Source organism: Mastigoproctus giganteus, chromosome 2, assembly GCF_048544385.1.
Source record: "Mastigoproctus giganteus isolate SK-2022 chromosome 2, ASM4854438v1, whole genome shotgun sequence".
Lineage (NCBI taxonomy): Eukaryota > Metazoa > Arthropoda > Arachnida > Uropygi > Thelyphonidae > Mastigoproctus > Mastigoproctus giganteus.
This window is the reverse complement of record NC_143576.1, coordinates 122,863,951-122,884,841: the sequence shown is the minus strand read 5'-3', so window position 1 is coordinate 122,884,841 and position 20,891 is coordinate 122,863,951. Positions and strand designations below refer to the sequence as shown.

Genomic DNA, 20,891 nt, shown 5'->3' with positions numbered 1-20,891 from the left:
TGAATTATTACTGCAGTCTTGTCGAGATGATCCTTCAATACTTGTTTAACCAGTGACTCCATTATTTTCCCTAGAACAGAAGTTAAACTAACAGCTCTATAATTACTCATGTCACCCTTTGAACACCTTTGTGAATTGCAGATACATTTGCACATCACCAGTCCGGGGACGTCCCACGAGTCCAAGGATGCTCTCATAATTATCGCTTACTTCCTTTGCTGCCTACTTTAATATAACTGGATAGATCTCATCCACTCCAGGTGCCTTTCTTATGTTTAACTTGAACAATTTCTGAAAATTGTTGAAGTTAACTGAAAACAAATATGACTGAAAACCTTAAAAATATCAGGAGCAACTACCCAAGTTTCTCAAAACTCTTCCATGGGAATTGTTGAAAAGAGTCTTTTGGCTAATTCAGCTCAGTCATATAATCAGAGAGAAGTAATTATATGACTTGAGTCATTTTAAGATGAATTACATTCGGCATAGTAACAATGGCCAGTGAGTGAGGAATTTAATTGGATCAATGATTTGAGTCATCAAAAATCTGATTTGAGTCCTGACTTCAATGTCCAAGAGATTCGATGCACAACCTGCCCTACAGAAATGACAAGTGCACACAAATGAATGATTCCATGTAGTGAATTGATACAAATGAAACTGTTAAGGGAAAAAAAAGAAGTGTGTGTGTGTGTGTGTGTGTGTGTGTGTGTGTGTGTGTGTGTGTGTGTGTGTGTGTGTGTGTGTGTGTGTGTGTGTGTGTGTGTGTGTGTGTCTAGATATTAAGCAAAAGAAAATAATAAATAGTGACTTAACATGTACACCTAGTAACAGCCACAATTGAATGAAAACTACTGAGCTATATGAGCTAGTTGTTTCTAACATAATCAAATGAACAAGTGATTAAAAAAGACAGAATTTATTTCTCAGTGAACTGCATTTGTACTCCTACTGCAGTCTGAAAATCATTCAGTAGTTTCAATACATTATTCAGTAACTTTCAAGTGGTTTGAAGTCAGTTAAAACTACTGAATAAGCATCTGTTTAGAAGTAGCAACAGGATGAGCATTGAATAATCTGTTTCAGTTTTATTGCATCTATCACTACCACTAATCTCTATATACTTTTCTCTCAGGTATAAACTGTTCTTGGATGGGTTTAGCAGTCTGAGCATTTAGTTTAGCTTTGAGAAATCTGGGATAACATATGCTGAAGAATCTAAAGACCTGAATATTTATATAAGAACAAGTGGGATCAGTGCACTCAAAGCTCCTTGTTCTGCAACTGAAATGACTTCAATGGATAAAAGGGTGGTGGAGTGGGAAAAGACAGAGGGTGGTAATCAATGGACACTGCTCTTTGTGGACTAATGTTATTAGTGGAGTCCCACAGGGTTCAGTGTTGGGTCCACTATTGTTTTGTACATTTATCAATGATATTGATGAAATATCAGGCTTAGTGTCGAAGTTTGCAGATGATACAAAGGTTGGCAGGTTTGTTAATGACAGTAATGGCAGTGTGCTACTGCAACAGGATCTATAAAATTTGGGCAGATGGGCTGAGAAGTGGCAACTGAAGTTTAACATTGACAAATGCAAAGTACTGCATATGGGTAGAAGTATCCCCAGAGGAATGTACCAACTGTGTGGTACTACGCTTAGGGTGGTAGAAAATGAAAAAGACCTGGGAGTAATTGTGCAGTCAGACATGAAGTTTTCTGAGCAATGCAGACAGGCTGCAAGAGCAGGTCATGGGGTTTTGTCAATGATATACACGAATTTTGCTAGCAGAGAAAGGGAGGTGATTATCCCTTTGTATAAGGCAATGGTCAGGCCATGCCTTGAGTACTGCATACAGGTCTGGAGGCCTCATTTTAGGAAGGATGTAGATTTGCTTGAGAGTGTACAGAGAAGGGCAACAAGATTGGTGAGGGGAATGAAGGGGTCCTCTTACCAAGAAAGGCTTAAGTTCTGCAAATTGCAGTGGCTGGAGACTAGGCACCTGTGAGGTGATCTGATTGAGGTGTATAAAGCCTTGAATGGGTTGAGCATGCTGAATTTTGATGGGATTCTTCCACTTGCTCAGATTACGAACCTAAGGGGCATAAATTCAAATTGAAGAAGACAGTTGTAGAATACATGTGCAGAAATTTGGCAGGTGGTTAATTACTGGAACAAACTTCCATTAATTGCTATTAACTTCCACATCTGTCGTTGTGGAAGTTGATAACTTAAATAAATTCAAGGAGGAACTGGATAAACTTTTAGAGGGAATGGTTGTGTGAATTTTTTTTTTTTTTTTTTTTGGCTGATGCTAAATAAGCTCACACACTTGCTTTCTTGCATGACATGCCTCTATTACTTCCTGTCATGCTTCTTTCAAAGGCATATCCTCTTTGTATTGTGACTAAATCATTGAACATTTCTCAGTAATCTCAGTAATTTTCTATTAGTTTCAAGTCAGAGATTTGTTGTTAGTTGCCTTAGTAATAGGGATTTTATACATCAAAGTTGTAGCGACATATATGTCACTATAACTTTGATGTAGAAAATTCCCTGAACAAAAATCATTTTTGCATAAATATGCTTCATTGTACCCTTTGCAAGATGGAGAAAATAATCCTAAATTGTACTAACATATATATTCTACATATAATAGCTGACTTCACTAACTACACTTAAAACTGCTATATTATACAAATCATACATCATAAGCATACAGTGAATAAATGATTGATGAACTAAATCACAGAATTAGCTTATATACTCATTAGTGTTAATATCAGTATTGGATTTATTAATTTCAATTGCCCACCTCCCCAACACTAAGTAGAAATTTATTTCAATGACTGATTACTATTTGGCAAATGTGATTTCTGATTACTAATTGGCAAATGTGATTTCTGATTACTATTTGGCAAATGTGATTTCTGATCATCTATTCTACAACCATCCTTTTCAATTTAAATTTACCCTCTAGTGTGTTTTATCTGATAAAGAACCAACAGCATTTAGTTTACTTAATCCTTTTAAACCCTTATATACTTTAATTTACCACTACCCAGATGCCTACCTTCCAAAGATTGCAATCCTTCTTGGTATTATTCTTGGATGTAAATCTGCTGGAAAGTGTGAGAAGAGCAATACAATTATTGTTTCTCTTCTCTGCATTCTTTCCACAGATTTATATCCTTCCTAAAATGAGGTTTCCAAATCTGTATGCAGTATATTATTATTAGCCATATGGTGCAAGGAAGCCCGAGGCTTCCTTGCACCAGGCTTCCTTGCAAGGAAGCCTGAGGCTTATGCTGCACCAGCCAAAAAAAAATTCCCGAGTTACCCTGAGAGAGAGGGAGAGAGAAGTAGAAAGGAATCACCAAGAAAGAGAAGAATGATGATGATATCCATCTCAGGCCCCTGGGTGTGCCAAGCCCATACTCACCAGATGTGAGCCCCTGGGGTGTGGCCTAACCATGGCCCTATACAACAGGATGATCAACTCTTTGTACTTGCTGGAAAAGTTCTTGTATATCACTAACAGAACACCATGAGCTATTCTACCAGCCTATTTGCACTGCTCAGAGAATTTCATGTCAGACTGCATAGTCACCCCGGTACATTACTCTGTGATTGCTATTACCCAAATGTAGTACCTTGCATTTATGACTATTAAACCTGATTTGGTCCCTGGGGCTTGTTGCAGACATTCTCTCAGGTATGAGAAGCTAGGACTTGCTGCCTGATTGGAGCATGCGGGTCGGGCCCCTTAAACAATTCAATATTAACCCCTCAATATTTTGAAATAATGAAATAATGAAAAAATGAACTCTACAGTAATTTCATCTTCACCTGAGGCTTTTTGATTCTTCATTTTCTTCAATCTTCAATGCATGTTCTACCTCATCAGGAAGGATACTGGGTATGTCGTATGTGTTGCTAATTTGTGATTTTTTTCCCCACTGCTGGCATCATTCCCTTGCTCCTTATATAATATTTTATAGTAGTCTTCTGCTGTTTGACTGATGCCTTCTCTGCTATTTATAAGTACATCATCACTATTCTTCAGATTCAGTATCATTTGTCTTTCTGTATTGCTGCTCATGACTGCTAATTTAAGTCCTTCATTTCTCCTTAATGCTTGTTCTACTTTTCTTGTGTTAAATCTTCTTATGCGTCCCTTTCTCTCTCTCTCTTTCTCTCTCTCTCTCTCTCTCTGAGTCCCTTTCTAATGGCTTTGCATACTCAGTGTACTCAATTTTGTCCTTGTCAATGTTTATCTTGCTCTTCATTTATCATCATTGGTCCATCATGACAAGTGTTTCTTGAATAATTTTTTTCTTCTTTGGATTTTTTTTACCCATAGGTTTTTTTCTGTTTTATCACTTCCAGAAAGTTGTATTCCTTGTTGATATCTTGGTCCTGAAATGTCTGCAGAAGCTCAAACTTGTTCCCAAGTTCCAGTACATACTGCTTTTTCTCCTCTTCTGTTATCTCAAAGACCTTCATGAGTCAGTTTTTTCTTTCTTTTCTTATATCTAAGAATGTCCTTAGATGTGTTCACTTACATTTGCCTTGTTCACAATATATCTTCTCTTAGTGAGAATGAAGTCAATTTTATTAGTTGTTAATCCATTTGGGCTCTTCCATGTCCACTTTCTGTTCACCCTTTTCTTGAAAAAGTGTTCATTACTGACATTCCAATCTTAGCATTGGAGTCTCCTCATAATGATGGTGTAGTGAGTTTTCGGTTCATCTAGAAGTCTCTCAATTTCAGAATACATTTCTTCAACTCTTCATTATCATGGCTTGATATTGGTGTATATATCATTATAACCTTTAGTTTGTACCTCTTAGATATTTTGAAATAATGAAATCCTGCAGTTGTTAAACATTAATTATTTGACCATGGTATTGGGAATATGCCACTGATGCAAGTAGACACACTGCAGGATTAATCTCATAACCAGTCCACACAAAATGTGCGTACATCACTAACTGGAGCACTAACATACTGACACAAAGATAGCTATGGCTCTGCTCAATGACTTCAGTCATTAAATTATTGCTAGCACAAGTCAATCATTCAACTTGATGACTGGTCAGCATATTGAGTTACTCACTAAATAGCTATCACTAATCAGATTTTTAATCCAGATTGAATGGTGAAGATGGCATAAGACTTGCTAGTTGGTAGATTTCCTCATTAATTTTGGAAGAAGCTGAGATAAATGAAAAATTCCTCCCAGTTAACAGAATGATAATTGGGAAAGATTTTTTCAATATTTTTTAAGCAATTGGCTGGATATGATTAAATTTTGTATAAGGAAAAACAACAGTATAATATGAGAGCAAAAGTCAACACAAAACAGAAGAAGCTTGCTCTGCAGCACATAGCTTAAGGACAAATGGCAAAATACAATCAGGACACAGAGAATTCTTGGCATCATGATTGATGAAAACCATCCTTTTCTGGTATAAACTAACAAAAACACTGAATGGAATGTGCAAATTTACAAAGTTCATTAATGCGCAGGTTAGATGAAAAGAAGGATGCTAAATAAGTCAGCTTTATGTTTAGATGAAACTGCAATAGAACCTCATGATATAACAAATATGGAAGTATGACTTGGTAGATTGCAGTCAAAAACCTTGGCAAGAAACAGGAAAGCTCAACTACCATTTTGACAATAAGCAAGCTTCCTATTCTTAGCCTTTTCAAAACTGAGTTTGAATTTATTAAACCTTGTTTACAAGTGTTGCAAGCTTTAATGTAGGCAGAAATTATATGTTATGAAGTATTAGATTCTATGTATGGTAGTTTTCTGATCAAATTTTCTCACCTACAAAATAATAGAAAGAAAATTATATTTTATAGTTTTATGAAATAATGTTTACCTACCAATAGCAACCAGTGTTAATTCAAAACAGTATATATTTGTGTTACTGTCTTTAGGGTGTCTTTGATTTTACATGAAGTGATGCTGCCTTGAAAGCATGTCTACTGTCACAGTTACTAACAGAAAAGGTAAAGGTGTAAGTACTTATACCAGAAATCTTTAATTTGTTGATAGCTAGATAATTAGAATTTGTATGTTGAAAAATTTGTGCTTTAGCATTAGTAGAGGCATATGATACAAGAAAGCAAGCTTATGCAGCATCAGCGGAAAAAAAAAAACACTCCCATTTCACCCCCCCGTTCATTCCAAATACCTGTCCAGCTCAGCCTTAAATTTATTTAGGCTATCAACTTAAACAACAAAGGATGGAAGTCTGTTCCACCAACCAACTACCTGCTGGCAAACTTCCGCATATCTGTCCTACAACTGTCTTTCCTCACTTTGAATTTATGCCCACTCAGGTGATTATTCTGAGCAAGAGGAAGAATCCCATCAGCATTGAGCATGCTCAAACCATTCAAGGCTTTATACACCTCAATCAGATCACCTCATAGGTGCCTAGTCTCCAGGCACTGTAAAACTTAAGCCTTTCTTCATAAGAGCAACCCTTTGTTCCATTCACTAATCTTGTTGCCTTCTCTGTACTCATTCCAGCAGCTCTACATCCTTCTTGAAATGAGGCCTCCAGACCTGTATACAGTACTCAAGGTGTGGCCTGACCATTGCCTTATGCAAGGGAATAATCACCTCCTTATCTCTGCTAGAAAAATTCCTGTATATCATTGACAAGACACTATGAGCTACTCTTGCAGCCCGTCTGCATTGCTCAGAGAACTTCATATCTGCCTGTACAATTACCCCCAGGTCCTTTTCGTTCTCTACCACTGTCAGTGCAGTGACAGAGTTGTTACGCCACTCTGGGATTGCTGTTTCCCATATGTAGTACTTTACATTTGTCAATGTTAAACTTCATTTGCCCCCTCTCAGCCCATCTGCTCAACTTTTCTAGATCCTGTTGCAGCAGTATACTGTTATTAGTGTCCTTCACAACCCTGCCAACCTTCGTACCTTCGGCAAACTTGGATATTAAAGCTTGATATACCATCATCAATATCATTTATAAATACAGAAAACAGTAATGGACCCAACACTGAACCCTGCGGGACTCCACTAATAACATTAGTCCACGATGAGCAGTGTCCATTGATTACCACTCTCTGTCTTTTCCCACTCAACCATCCCTTTATCTATGGCAGCAAATTCCCTCCATTGGCACACTGCTCCAATTTGCCCAGCAGCCTTCCATGTGCAACAGTATCAAAAGCCTTTCTAAGATCCAAAAATATGATATCAAAGTTATTCCCTGCATCCGGAAATAGAGTGGGCCAGTAAATCAGAGTGTCTTATAATGGGAGATTTTAATTTCCCAGATATTGACTGGATTTTGGGGGCTGGTTACTCACACACTAGCAGGGCTTTTGTGGATTTATTGGATGATTGTTTTCTACATCAGCATGTTCGGGAGGCAACTAGAGGGAGTAATACTCTTGATTTGATTATCAGCAGTGATTTTTCATGCATTAAGAATCTGCAGATAAATGAACCACTAGGTGGCAGTGATCACAGTGTGCTGAAGTGGGATTTACTCAAAGAGGTAACTACCATTAGGGGTAAAGGGAAGGGTTATTGCTTCCGTAAAGGCGACTACGATGGACTGAGACAGTATTTAAATTCTATACAGTGGGACCAACTGATGATGTTACCAACAGCAAATTCAAAATGGGAAGCATTCAAAGAACTTATCTTGGAAGCTACTAGGCTTTACATACCAACTAAGAAATATTGTTCAAGGTTTAGGCCAAAATGGATGTCAGATGAACTAATGAGGCATATGGCAGAGAAGAAAAATGCATGGGATACATACAAATTAACACATGACACAGAAGCCTATGATAGATACAAGTTGATATGCAACCAAGTTATAAAGGAGGTTAGGCAGGCGAATGCAGATTACGAGAAATCCTTGGCAAGGGATGCAAAGAAAAACAGCAAAGAGTTCTTTACTTATGTAAACTCTAGAAGGAAGGGGATGAATCAGATTGGTCCACTTGATATTGATGGGTCAAGTGTTGATGATCCTGCTCAGGTAGCTAACAAACTAAATGAATATTTTGCATCGACATTCACACATGAGGAGTTATTCAGCGAGGGGAATGCCAGAGGTGTATTCAATTCTAGCAGTAAGCTACAGAATCTTGAAATAACTGGGAGTAAAGTGGAGGAGAAACTGTTGAAGATAAACACAAGAAAGGCACCCGGGGTGGATGGGATCTATCCAGTTATATTAAAGGAGGCAGCAAAGGAAGTAAGCAAATCCTTAGCCATAATTATGAGAGCTTCCTTGGACTCAGGGGAAGTACCCATAGACTGGAAATGTGCAAATGTGACCCCAATTCACAAAGGAGGATCAAAGGCTGACACAAGTAATTATAGACCTGTGAGCTTAACTTCTGTTCCAGAAAAATTAATGGAGGCACTGGTTAAAGAAGCACTGCAGGATCATTTAGACAAGACTTCAGTTATAGCTCAGATACAGCATGGTTTTGTTAAGGGGAAGTCTTGATTGACCAACTTGATTGGATACTATGATGCAGTCACAAAAGAACTGGATGCAGGGAATAACTTTGATATTATATACTTGGATCTTAGAAAGGCTTTTGATACTGTTGCACATGGAAGACTGCTACACAAATTGGAGCAGTGTGACATTGGAGGCAAATTGCTGCTATGGATAAAGGGGTGGTTGAGGGGGAGAAGACAGAGAGTGGTAATCAATGGACACTGCTCATCGTGGACTGATGTTATTAGTGGAGTCCCTCAGGGCTCAGTGTTGGGACCATTATTGTTTTCTGTATTTATAAATGATATTGATGATGGTATATCGGGCTTAATGTCCAAGTTTGCAGACGATACAAAGGTTGGCAGGGTTGTCAAGGACATTACTGACACTATGCTGCTGCAACAGGATCTGGAAAGGTTGAGCAGATGGGCTGAGAGGTGGCAAATGAAGTTTAACATTGACAAATGTAAAGTACTACACATGGGAAACAGCAACCCCACAGCAACGTATCAACTCTGTGGTACAACACTGACAGTGGTAGAGAATGAAAGGGACTTGGGGGTGGTTGTGCAGGCAGATATGAAGTTCTCTGAGCAGTGCAGACGGGCTGCAAGAGTAGCTCATGGAGTATTGTCAATGATATACAGGAATTTTTCCAGCAGGGATAAGGAGGTGATTATTCCATTGTATAAGGCGATGGTCAGGCCACACCTAGAGTACTGTATACAGGTCTGGAGGCCTCATTTCAAGAAGGATGTAGAGCTGCTGGAACGAGTACAGAGAAGGGCAACAAGATTAGTGAATGGAACAAAGGGGTGCTCTTACGAAGAAAGGCTTAAGTTTTGCAAATTACAGTGTCTGGAGACTAGGCACCAGCGAGGTGATCTGATAGAGGTGTATAAAGCCTTGAATGGTTTAAGCATGCTCAATGCTGATGGGATTCTTCCTCTAGCTCAGAAAAATCACCTGAGAGGGCATAAATTCAAATTGAGGAAAGACAGATGTAGGATAGACGTGCGGAAATTTGCCTTTAGCCAGCGGGTGGTTGGTTGGTGGAAAAGACTTCCATCCCTTGTGGTGGAGGTTGATAGCCTAAATAAGTTTAAGGCTCAGCTGGACAGGTATTTTGAACGAACAGAGGGGTGAAGTGGAAGTGGTTTTTTTTTTTTTTTTTTTTTTTTGGCTGATGCTGCATAGGCTTGCTTTCTTGCATCAAATGCCTCTACTAATGCTAATGCTAAAAAAATCCACTTCCTTTGTGACCACATCATAGTATCCAATCAAATTGGTCAAGCAAGACTTTCTGTTAACAAAACCATGCTGTGTCCGAGCTATAACTGAAGTCTTGTCTTTATGATCCTGCAGTGCTTCTTTAACCAGTGCCTCCATTAATTTTCCTGGAACAACAGTTAAACTAACAGGTCTATAATTACTTGTTTCGCCCTTTGATCCTCCTTTGTGAATTAGGGTCATCACATTTTCACATCCCCAGTCCATCGATACCTCCACTGAGTCCAAAAAAGCTCTCATAATTATGGCTAAGGGTTTGCTTACTTCCTTTGCTGCCTCCTTTAATATAACTGGATAAATCCCATCCACTCCGGGTGCCTTTTTATGTTTATGCAACAATTTCTCCTCAACTTTCCTCTCAGCTATTACAAAATCATCTAGCTCACTGCCAGAGTTTAACTCACCTCTGGCATTCCCCTCCCTTAATAACTCCTCATGGGTGAATGTAGATGCAAAATACTCATTTAGTTTGTTAGCCACCTAAGTAGGATCATCAACTGTTGAACCATCAATATCCAGTGGACCAGTTGAGATTCATCCCTTTGCTTCTAGAGTTTACATAGGTAAAAAACTCTTTGTTGTTTTTCTTTGCATCCTTTGCAAAGGATTTCTCATAATCTGCCTTTGCCTGCCTAATCTCCTTTGTGACTTGGTTACATACCAGCTTATATCTATCATAGGCTTCCATGTCACCCATTAATTTATATGTATCCCATGCATTTGTCTTCTCTGCCATATGTCTCATTAGTTCATCTGACATCCATTTAGGCTTAAACCTTGAACAATATTTCTTAGTTGGTATGTAAAGCCTAGTAGCTTCCAGGATAAATTCTTTGAATGCTTCCCATTTTGAATTTGCTGTTGGTTCCACCGTATAGAATTTAAATACTGTCTCAGACCACCATAGTCACCTTTACGAAAGCAAAAATTCTTCCCTTTACCCCTGATGGTAGTTACCTCTTTGAGTAAATCCCACTTCAGCATGCTGTGATCACTGCCACCTAGTGGCTCCTTTATCTGCAGAGTCTTAATGCTGAAGAATCACTACTGATAATTAGATCAAGAATATTACTCTCTCTAGTTGTCTCCCGAACATGCTGATGTAGAAAACAATCATCCAATAAATCCGCAAAAGCCTTACTAGTGTGTGAGTGACCAACCCACAAATTCCAGTCAATATCTGGGAAATTAAAATCCCCCATTATAAGACTCTCTGATTTACTGGCCCACTCTATTTAGCTGTACAGTTTCTTATTATACTCATCAGAGTCGTTAGACCTATAACGCACTCCTACTCTCAATTTTGATCTTCCAAAGCTTATGTCACACCAAACTGACTCGACACTGCCCTGTCCAGCAATGTTGACTGGCTTCACTTCCTTGGATTTTATGTTTCTTAACTAATAGCATAACCCCTCCTCCCTTCCTATCCTGGCTATCCTTCCTGTACACATTGTACTCCCCAAATTCCAGTTTTGCATTCCTTATATCTGTGTGACACCACGTCTCTGATATCCCAACAATATCTGCCGTTGATGTTTTGAGCAACACCTCAAATTCATCAAATTTATTTACCAAACTCCTAGCATTGGTGTACATGCAAGTATACATGCACCTGTTCCTATTCTTAGCTACCCTAACACAACCCATGTGTTTACTTGTACCGCAATGACTCCCAGCAATCTCTGAAATACCCTGCATCTTGTTCTCCAGGCTGCTGCTCATTCCAATAGAAGCAGTGCAAGAATCACTTTCACCTCTGCCAGTGGCTTAATCTATTAGTCCTTGTATCCCCCCAAGCTAGCAGTTTTCCAACCCACCTAACACTGCCTCGATAGCATCAGCAAATATTCTTGCACCCTTTCTATTTAAGTGTATACCATCCCTGTAGAAGCAATCTCTCCTTTCTCTTAGTAAGTCAGTGCTTTCTAACTGCAACCTCAAATGAGCAGCTAAAAAATTACATAGACAATTTAAAAATAGGAATTATTCAAATTTATATATATAAAAAATTTAAACCTCAAGAGAATACTTTTCCAGCTATAATATTAGTGACACATACAGATATTTCACAGCCATTCCCAGATACTCCACTACTGCTTGTTATGCAATACGCATCATCACAACTGATATCACAACACATTTGAATGTTCTGTTTTTTGCCAACTAGCATAGCTACCTCCATGGTTCTTGTATCCCATATCCTGCAATAAAAACTGAATATTATCTTTTTATAACACAAAGTGAAATGAATGATCTCACACAATCTAATTATTTATCATTAATTACTCATGTAATAAGGGAAACACTTCTCATTCTCATATACTTTATAATACTAAAGGAATGATTATACTTTTAGTTTTCTTAATATTCCACTCCTTTCTTCATCTTCTTGGTTAATGTTTTTAAACTGTTCAATGAATAATGCAGTTAAAGAGCTTGTACAGGTAGGACCCATTTTACGACATGGTTAGGTTCCAGCAAAACAGGGTCGTAAAATGAAAAGTGAAAAATGAAAAGTCATAAAACAAGACCAAATTATAATGTAATTGAATGAGATAGGTTCCAAAATTCCCAAAGTTTTTCCAAGTATGCACTAATATTTCTGTTCTTTATAAATAATTAAATATTTTAAACATTTAATGTACATGTTTAATTTATACTTATATATAAAATAATTAATAAAATAAAATTTTACTTTGGTCCTGTGGAGTCATCACTTCAGTATGTATTTACTCAAGTGATGACTCCACTACCTGTTTCGTCCACATTAAAAACTAAATCAGAGTGGTAGTTGCCTTCGTCTATTAAGCGTTTAAATTTGGAAGGATACTCTTCCACCACTGCAACGTCAGCACTAGCAGTCTCACCAGACACTTTAATATTGTAAATTTTACAACAGTTTTTAAACTGATGAAACCACCCTTTCCTGGCCATAAATGTTTCAGTGCTACCAGACTCCTCACATATTTCGTCAAATAACGACCTAGCCTTGTCCAGAATTACCACCTGTGTAACAGGAATGTTATTTTGGTTCATATCATCAACCCACAACACTAACAATTTCTCCATTTTTTCCATTGTCTCACTGCATGAATAAGTTGTTCTGGAGGATGACACACTTGTTATCCCTGTGTGTGTGTGTGTGTGTGTGTGTGTGTGTGTGTGTGTGTGTGTGTGTGTGTGTGTGTGTGTGTGTGTGTGTGTGTGTGTGTGTGTGTGTGCCTTTATTTTATCAACATTATTCATAATCGTTGATACAGTAGAAGGTGCTAAACTTCTACTGTACCAAGAAGTTTAAACCCTCAAGAGAATACTTTTCCAGCTACAATATTAGTGACACATACAGATATTTCACAGCCATTCCCAGATACTCCACTACTTCTTGTTATGCAATACGCATCATCACAACTGATATCACAACACATTTGTATGTCCTGTTTTTTGCCAACTAGCATAGCTACCTCCATGGTTCTTGTGTCCCATATCCTGCAATAAAAACTTCTACTGTATCAAGAAATTTAAACCTCAAGAGAATACTTTTCCAGCTACAATATTAGTGACACATACAGATATTTCACAGCCATTCCCAGATACTCCACTACTGCTTGCTCAATCCGACCGATGCTCACCAGACTCCATGTGACGATCACATCCATTTTCTCCTTAATTGTTAGTGTTTTACATTCTTTTTGAGGGCACAGACACTGCCCTACACTTAGAGATCATGGTTACACATGATCTCTAAGTGTATTATTATTAATGAGAAATAACACCGTGTAACCCGTTAACAATTGAGGGAAAATTCACAATGAAATGAACATGGCACACTGAACAAAGAACCTTGGGGCTCACATTTGGTGAGTATGGGCTTGGCATACCCAGGGTTCTGAGCTAGATATCATCATTCTTTTCTTTCTTCGTGATTCCCTTCTACTTTTGACTCTCTCTCAGGGTAACTTGGGAATTTTTTTTTTTCCTGGTGCAGCACAAGCCTTGGGCTTCCTTGCACCATATGGCTATTAATAATAACAATAACTCTTGGCGCAGCTATCATTTCACCCACAATGCACCACGAAAAACAAAAGAAACACTTGCAGGTGTTGCTGCAACGTGTTACTGAGTTGTGATTTTTTTGTTATTTTCAATTTTTTCAGGTATTATTTTGAAACAGTCATTAATGTGAAAAGTTGTAAAATGGACCATCGTAAAACGGGACCTACCTGTATATGTATTAATCTGAGAGCAAAATCCCAAGAAGTCTTGTCTGTTTATGCCCTGGATTAGATCTTTTCTGTGTACATATTAAATCAAGTTTATAAATGATAATACACAGATGAACAAAATAACTGTCACACAGCTCTTCAGAATGAATCTAACAGTAATACTTTAAGATGCTTCTAGGTCAGCTAGCAAATAATCTCATTGCCTCTACTTTTTAAGCTTGTGAAAGTTGAGGAAAATGGAATAGTAGTAGTAGTAGTAGTGGCATGTGATGCAAGAAAGCAAATGTATGAGCTTATGCAGCATCAGCCAAAAAAAAAAAAAAAAAATCACACCATTCCCTCCAAATGCCTGTCCAGTTCCTCCTTAAATTTATTCAACCTATCAACTTCCACAACGACAGATGGAAGTTTGTTCCAGCAATTAACCACCCACTGGCTAAAGTCAAATTTCCGCACATCTATTCTACATCTGTCTTTTCTTAATTTGAATTTATGCCCCCTTAGGTTCGTAATCTGAACAAGTGGAAGGATCCCATCAGAATTCAGCGTGCTCAACCCATTCAAGGGCTTATATACCTCAATCAGATCACCGCGCAGGTGCCTAGTCTCCAGCCACTGAAATTTGCAGAACTTAAGCCTCTCTTGGTAAGAGGATCCCTTCATTCCCCTCACCAATCTTGTTGCCCTTCTCTGTACATGCTCAAGTAAATCTACATCCTTCCTAAAATGAGGCCTCCAGACCTGTACGCAGTACTCAAGGCATGGCCTGACCATTGCCTTATATAGAGGGATAATCACCTCCTTTTCATCATAGCAGAATGATGATGTGGTCATGCTTTTTCAGGGTATAACAGACCATATGCATGGCACATCTAAAATTTTGTATCACTTCAGATTTTGTAAGATATCCAGCTTATCTTAAGTGTCATGGAAAGTTGAACAAGTCGAGCGTGTTTTGAATATTCTTCCAAACATTAGCATTAGTAGAGGCATATGATGCAAGAAAGCAAGTTTATGCAGCATCAGCCAAAAAAAAAAAAAAAAAAAACATGGTGAAACAAGGAGGCCTTCTAGATACTGAAAAATCAATCCAGGTCTTCATTAAAACTCTAAAACGTTGATAATGCTGATATTTAGGTAGAACATAGATGGAATTACAGTACAGTCCTATCATTCTGCAGCAATCAAATTCACTGCTTACAACTTGAAGCTGGCATGGCTTTTAGTAGTGCTGGATATATCTTGGAGTTGCCAAGGATATAGTGAATCACTAGCGAAATTCACCCACACTGAACGTGTGCATATTTCATTAGTATGTAAGGACCAATGTGGTGGTGTGTGATCAGCATTCATCATCCTTGAACAAACTAGCAGATTTAAAAAAGATAATCATATTAGTTAGAATAGAAAATGTTTAACACAAAAATGCATAGTACAAAATATACTCAGGGTCCCATCAGAAAGAGGCATTTTATTATTGCATTTAATTCAATAACTGGAAACCATTGGTAATGATGAAAATATTGTTTGACTTAAGAATTAAAATTCAATGGAAACACTAAAATCATAAAAAGGGGTTTTCAGCCTTACAAGTATGGCAAAAAAAGGACTATTACTAAGAATATTTCCTGGTTCTGCAACAGCATCATGACTACCATGAAATTTACCTGGTAAGGGTTAATCACAATTTTCATGACTATTAAACTCAACTGCACTTCATCTTTTCAGAAGATTACACAGGCACTGTAGGGTGTTGACTCATACTGCCATGGAGTACATATTAAAGTGTCAGTTGCGTTTTGTTGTTGTGGTTATTTGGTTTTTTTAGGAGCTAAGGCCATATTGCTCCGGGGATATGCAGTGGTCATTCCCTGACATTTCCGCATCCTCTGTATTTGGTGGTCATGGGCTCGAACCCCAGTCTAATCAAGAAGCATGTGCTACGCACTGCTGCTCCTGCCCACCTGGCTACGGAGGCACCCAGTCAGTCGTATTTTATTGTGGTACATATTTTTGTAGTATGAAACTAGAGCTGACCTCATGAAAATGGCAAAGTTTTTCTAAATTCTTATTTATTTTTTACAGCTAACAAGACAGCAGCAGTAGTAAATAGCAGTAATGGCAAATGAAGCAAAAAAGCAAACTTATATAGCATCAGCCAAAAAAAAAAAAAAAAATCTGATTCACCTATTCCATACCCTCCAAGAATTTGTCTAGTTCTCCCTTGAATATATTCAACCTATCCACTTCCACAACAACAACAACAACAGATGGAAGCCTGTTCCAAAAATCAACCATCCACTGGCTGAATGCAAGCTTCTGCACATCTATCCTGCAACCATCCTACCTAAACTTGAATTTATGCCCCCTCATATGTGTAGTCTCAGCAAGTGTATGAATACCATTAATATTCAGCTTACTCAATCCATTCAAGGCCTTAAACACCTCAATCAGATCTCTAGACAGGTGCCCCAGCCCTGAACTCCAGGAACTATACTAATAACATTAGTCCACAAAGAGCAGTGCCCATTGATAACCACTCTCTGACTTCTTCCACTTAACCATCCCTTTATTCATAGTAGTAACTTGCCCTTAATGCCACATTGCTCCAGTTTGTACAGTAATAGTGCAACAGTATCAAATGAATTCCTGAAATCCAAGTATATGATGTCAAAATTATTTTTTGCATCCAGTTCCTCGGTCACTGCGTCATAGTAACCTATCAGATTAGTTAGATGAGACTGCCCCTTAATAAATCCTTCATGCTGTGACTGAAGTATAATTGCAGGCCTGTCCAAATAATCTTGCATTATCTCTTTAACCAGTGACTCCATTATTTTCCTAGGAACAGACATTAAGCTAACAGGCCTGTAATTAATCACGCATCTTTTGAGCCCCCTTTATGAATTGGGAATATATTCACAGATCTCCAGTCCATAGGTACCTTCCCTAAATCCAAGGATGCTCTCATAATTATGGCACCTCTGTAGCCAGGTGGGCAGGAGCAGCAGTGCATAGCACACGCTTCTTGATTAGACTGGGGTTTGAGCTCGTGACCACCAAATATGGAGGATGCGAAAAGGTCGGGGAATGACCACTGCATATCCCCGGAGCAATATGGCCTTAGTTGCTAATGCTCCTAAAAAAAAAAAAAAAAAAACCAAACCAACTCATAATTATGGCTAAGAGTTTGCTTACCTGCTTTGTTGCCTCCCTGAATATAACTGGATAGATTCAATCCACTCTAGGTGCCTTTTTTTTTCTGTTCCAACCTCAACAATTTCTCCTCCACTTTCCTTTGTTATCATAAAGTCATTTAGCTCCTTGTTAGAGTTTGATAAACTTCTAGCATCTCCTTCCCTAAACAATTCCTCATGTGTGAATGTAGATGCAAAATACCTATTCGAATTATTTGCAACCTGAGCAGGGTCATCAACAGTTAACTCATAGTCATCAAGTGTCCCAATATGATTCAATCCCTTCCTTCTACTATTAATATAAGCACAGAAGTTTTTGCTGTTTTTCTGCCACGTCTTAATAGTTCATCTGACAACCATTTAGGTCTCAGCCTTGAAAGGTATTTCTTCAGTGGTATGAAAAGCTTAGTAGCTTCTTTGATTACTTCCCTGAATACCTCCCATTTTAAATGTTCTGTTGATAAAATCAGTTTGTTTCACTGAACAGAATTTAAAAACTGCCTGAGACTACTTTAGTCACCCTTACGAAAGCAAAAGCCTTTCCCTTTATCTCGACATCAGTTATGTCTTTAATTTAATTCCACATTAGAACACTATGATTTCTGCTACCCATTGGGTCTTTTACCTGCAGTTTTTAATGCATGAAGAATCAAGAGTATTCCATCCTCTTGTTGTCTCTCTAACATGCTGCTGCAGAAAACAGTCATCCAAGAAATCCGTAAAAGTCTTACTAGTGTGTGAGTGACCAAACCACAAATTCCAGTCAACATCTGGAAAGTTTAATTCCTCCGTTATGAGACAATCTCATTTACTGGCCCACTCTATGTTCCTGTATGCTGTTTGGTATACTCATCGCAGTTATTAGGCCTATAACACAGTCCCACTCTCAATTTTGTTTATCCAGTGCTTACATCACACTAAACTGACTCAACATTGCATCATCATCCATGTCAACTGAATGCACTGCCTTAGATTTAATATTCTTCTTAACTAAGAGCATAACTCCTCCACCTCTCCTGTCCCACCTGTCCTTCCTGTATACATTGTACTCCCCATATTCAAATTCAGCATGACTTATGTCTGCGTGACATCATGTCTCCACTACACCTAAAACGACTGAATTTGATAATTACAAGCACATGTTCTTACTCTTAGTTACCCTAACACAGCCCATGTATTCATTTGTTCCATGATGACCCTTAGCAGGGCCTGAATTCCCAGACACCTTGCTTTCCAGGCTGCTGCATGTACCAATAGTAGTAATGCAAGAATCACTTTTACCTCTGCCTGTGGCTCTAGTTAAACTATTAGTTCGTGTATCCCTCCAGGCTATTAGTTTTCTGACCCACCTATCACTGCCAGGGCCTATCTTACCCCTAGACAAATAAGGCAATTGCCTAAGGCCTGTGAAATCATGGGGCCTAGTCCCCTCGAATCATAAAATAAAATTTTTCATTTATAATTCAAAAAACTCAAAATTCTACCCCTCTGCTGCTTCGAGAAGCTTAAAACTACAGATAAGGATACACCAAGTGTTCTTCCTCGGCAATTATGGCTGCACAAAATGCCTTCTTCCAGAAACTTTCAGAGTTACCTTCGTATCCATTCTGCACAATTTTGCTTTAAGCCATCGGTGAGTATGTTGGAGTTTAGATAAATGCATGAACTGAGTTACTGCAACTTGTGTGTGAATGCTTTTATACACCAGTGGCGTTATTTGAACTTTAGCCCAGGGTCTCAACTTTTTCGTGCCCGTGACCCAAAAATTATACCTGACAATCACATGCAACACCATATATTTGTCTTTGAATGCGCCATTGGTGCCATGACTTCAAAAACAGCACCAAAACCTATTCATTTATTATTATTATCATTAATCCAAAAACATTAAATGACATTTCATAATAAACATTTCTAAAGAGGCCCAAAAATTACTTCTGCCTAGGGCCCGCATGTCCTCAAGTTAGGTCCTGATCACTGCCTAGATAGCACCAGGAAATATTTTTGCACTCCTTCTCTAAAAACAGTCTCTCCTGTTAACAAGCACAGACCATGTTGAGAAAATTCTACCCTATGAGCGTTGCACATTTTTTTCAGGACCAAATTGATTGACAAAGCTCTCGACATATACTCTCTCCTATCTTGTTTCAAATACAAATTATAACTATTACAACTATTACAAATTATAAATCCTAACTCACAACTTTTTGCCAACATTGCCCTGTACTTGTTAAGTCCTCAGATCTCCTACTCTTCATATCATTATTGCCAACGTGTACAACAATATCACCTTTTGCCCTTAAAAGATATCTGCTCTACAACATTATCTACTTTTGCCCCTGGCAGACATACCCCAGTCCTATTCCACCTATCCTTCTTGCACAACCTATTTCCCATTTCCCTGACAATAGAGTCACCAACAATAACTAGCTTCTGTGGGACCAGCTCAATTTGCCTTGAAAATTTCCAGTGTAGGAGTACACTCTTACAAATAAGAAAATATTTTTTATCTGAATTAAATACACGAAAGGCAGAGAAAATTAATTATTAAGGTTTGAATATTAAGTTTGAATATGGTGAATATTAAGGATTAGAAATAGGGAGGTTATAAATGTACATATTAAATGGCAGTTAAATGGAGACAAGAATAACAAGTAATACAAAAAGGTGAACTGAGAGTAACAAAAAGTGGCCCATACTAGAGAAAGAGTGGCAATTTGCAAACAGGCAAGAAAGAGTTGCAATGAGCAGGGGGAACAATAGCACTCAGTTGTGAAGCACGTTTGAACTGGGCTGCGCATCTCTGGAAGTAAACAGGAAGTTGACAGGACAGTCTGGCACTTGTCGAAAAGGAATGCACCAGTGTGGCGATTTTAGGTAAGTTACTGACATTTAGCAAAGAAAGTATAAACACAAAAATAGCTACTTTTGGAGGCACTTGGCATATCTAGAAGGGTGAAATAAACAGAAAAACAAGAAAATTACAAGAGAGGGTTTGGTTTATTGCATGCAGAAGATGATCATGCCATTTTTTTTAGCAAATAGTAAAGAGTGAGAAACTAAATATAGTATTGGGATTGGTTGAGAGTCCTGTGGGAGGCATTCCAAGCTTCTGAGGAAAAAGGGTTCAGAAGAGAGTTTGGGAAGTTTTTGAGTGAGAGGATGAGTAGTAGTAGTAGTGGTGTGTGATGCAAGAAAGCAAGTGTATGAGCTTATGCAGCATCAGCCAAAAAAAAAAAAAAAAAAAAATCACACCATTCCCTCCAAATGCCTGTCCAGTTCCTCCTTAAATTTATTTAACCTATCAACTTCCACAATGACAGATGGAAGTTTGTTCCAGTAATTAACCACCCGCTGGCTAAAGGCAAATTTCCGCACATCTATTCTACATCTGTCTTTTCTTAATTTGAATTTATGCCCCCTTAGGTTCGTAATCTGAACAAGTGGAAGGATCCCATTAGAATTCAGTGTGCTCAACCCATTCAAGGCCTTATACACCTCAATCAGATCACTGTGCAGGTGCTTAGTCTCCAGCCACTGCAATTTGCAGAACTTAAGCCTCTCTTGGTAAGAGGATCCCTTTATTCCCCTCACCAATCTTGTTGCCCTTCTCTGTACACACTCAAGCAAATCTACATCCTTCCTAAAATGAGGCATCCAGA

The 20,891-nt window shown here is 38.3% G+C and overlaps 1 protein-coding gene across 1 annotated transcript in view; it reads right to left on the bottom strand.

Annotated features, from left to right (window-relative positions):
• The window catches only part of LOC150089537 (WD repeat-containing protein 31-like), a 235,966-nt gene that overhangs the window by 64,028 nt on the left and 151,047 nt on the right, over positions 1-20,891 (bottom strand). The window contains exon 8 of the mRNA XM_090368655.1: positions 11,869-12,010. Within this exon, the coding sequence (XP_090224781.1) occupies positions 11,869-12,010 (142 nt within the window). The remainder of the gene's footprint in view (positions 1-11,868; positions 12,011-20,891) is intronic.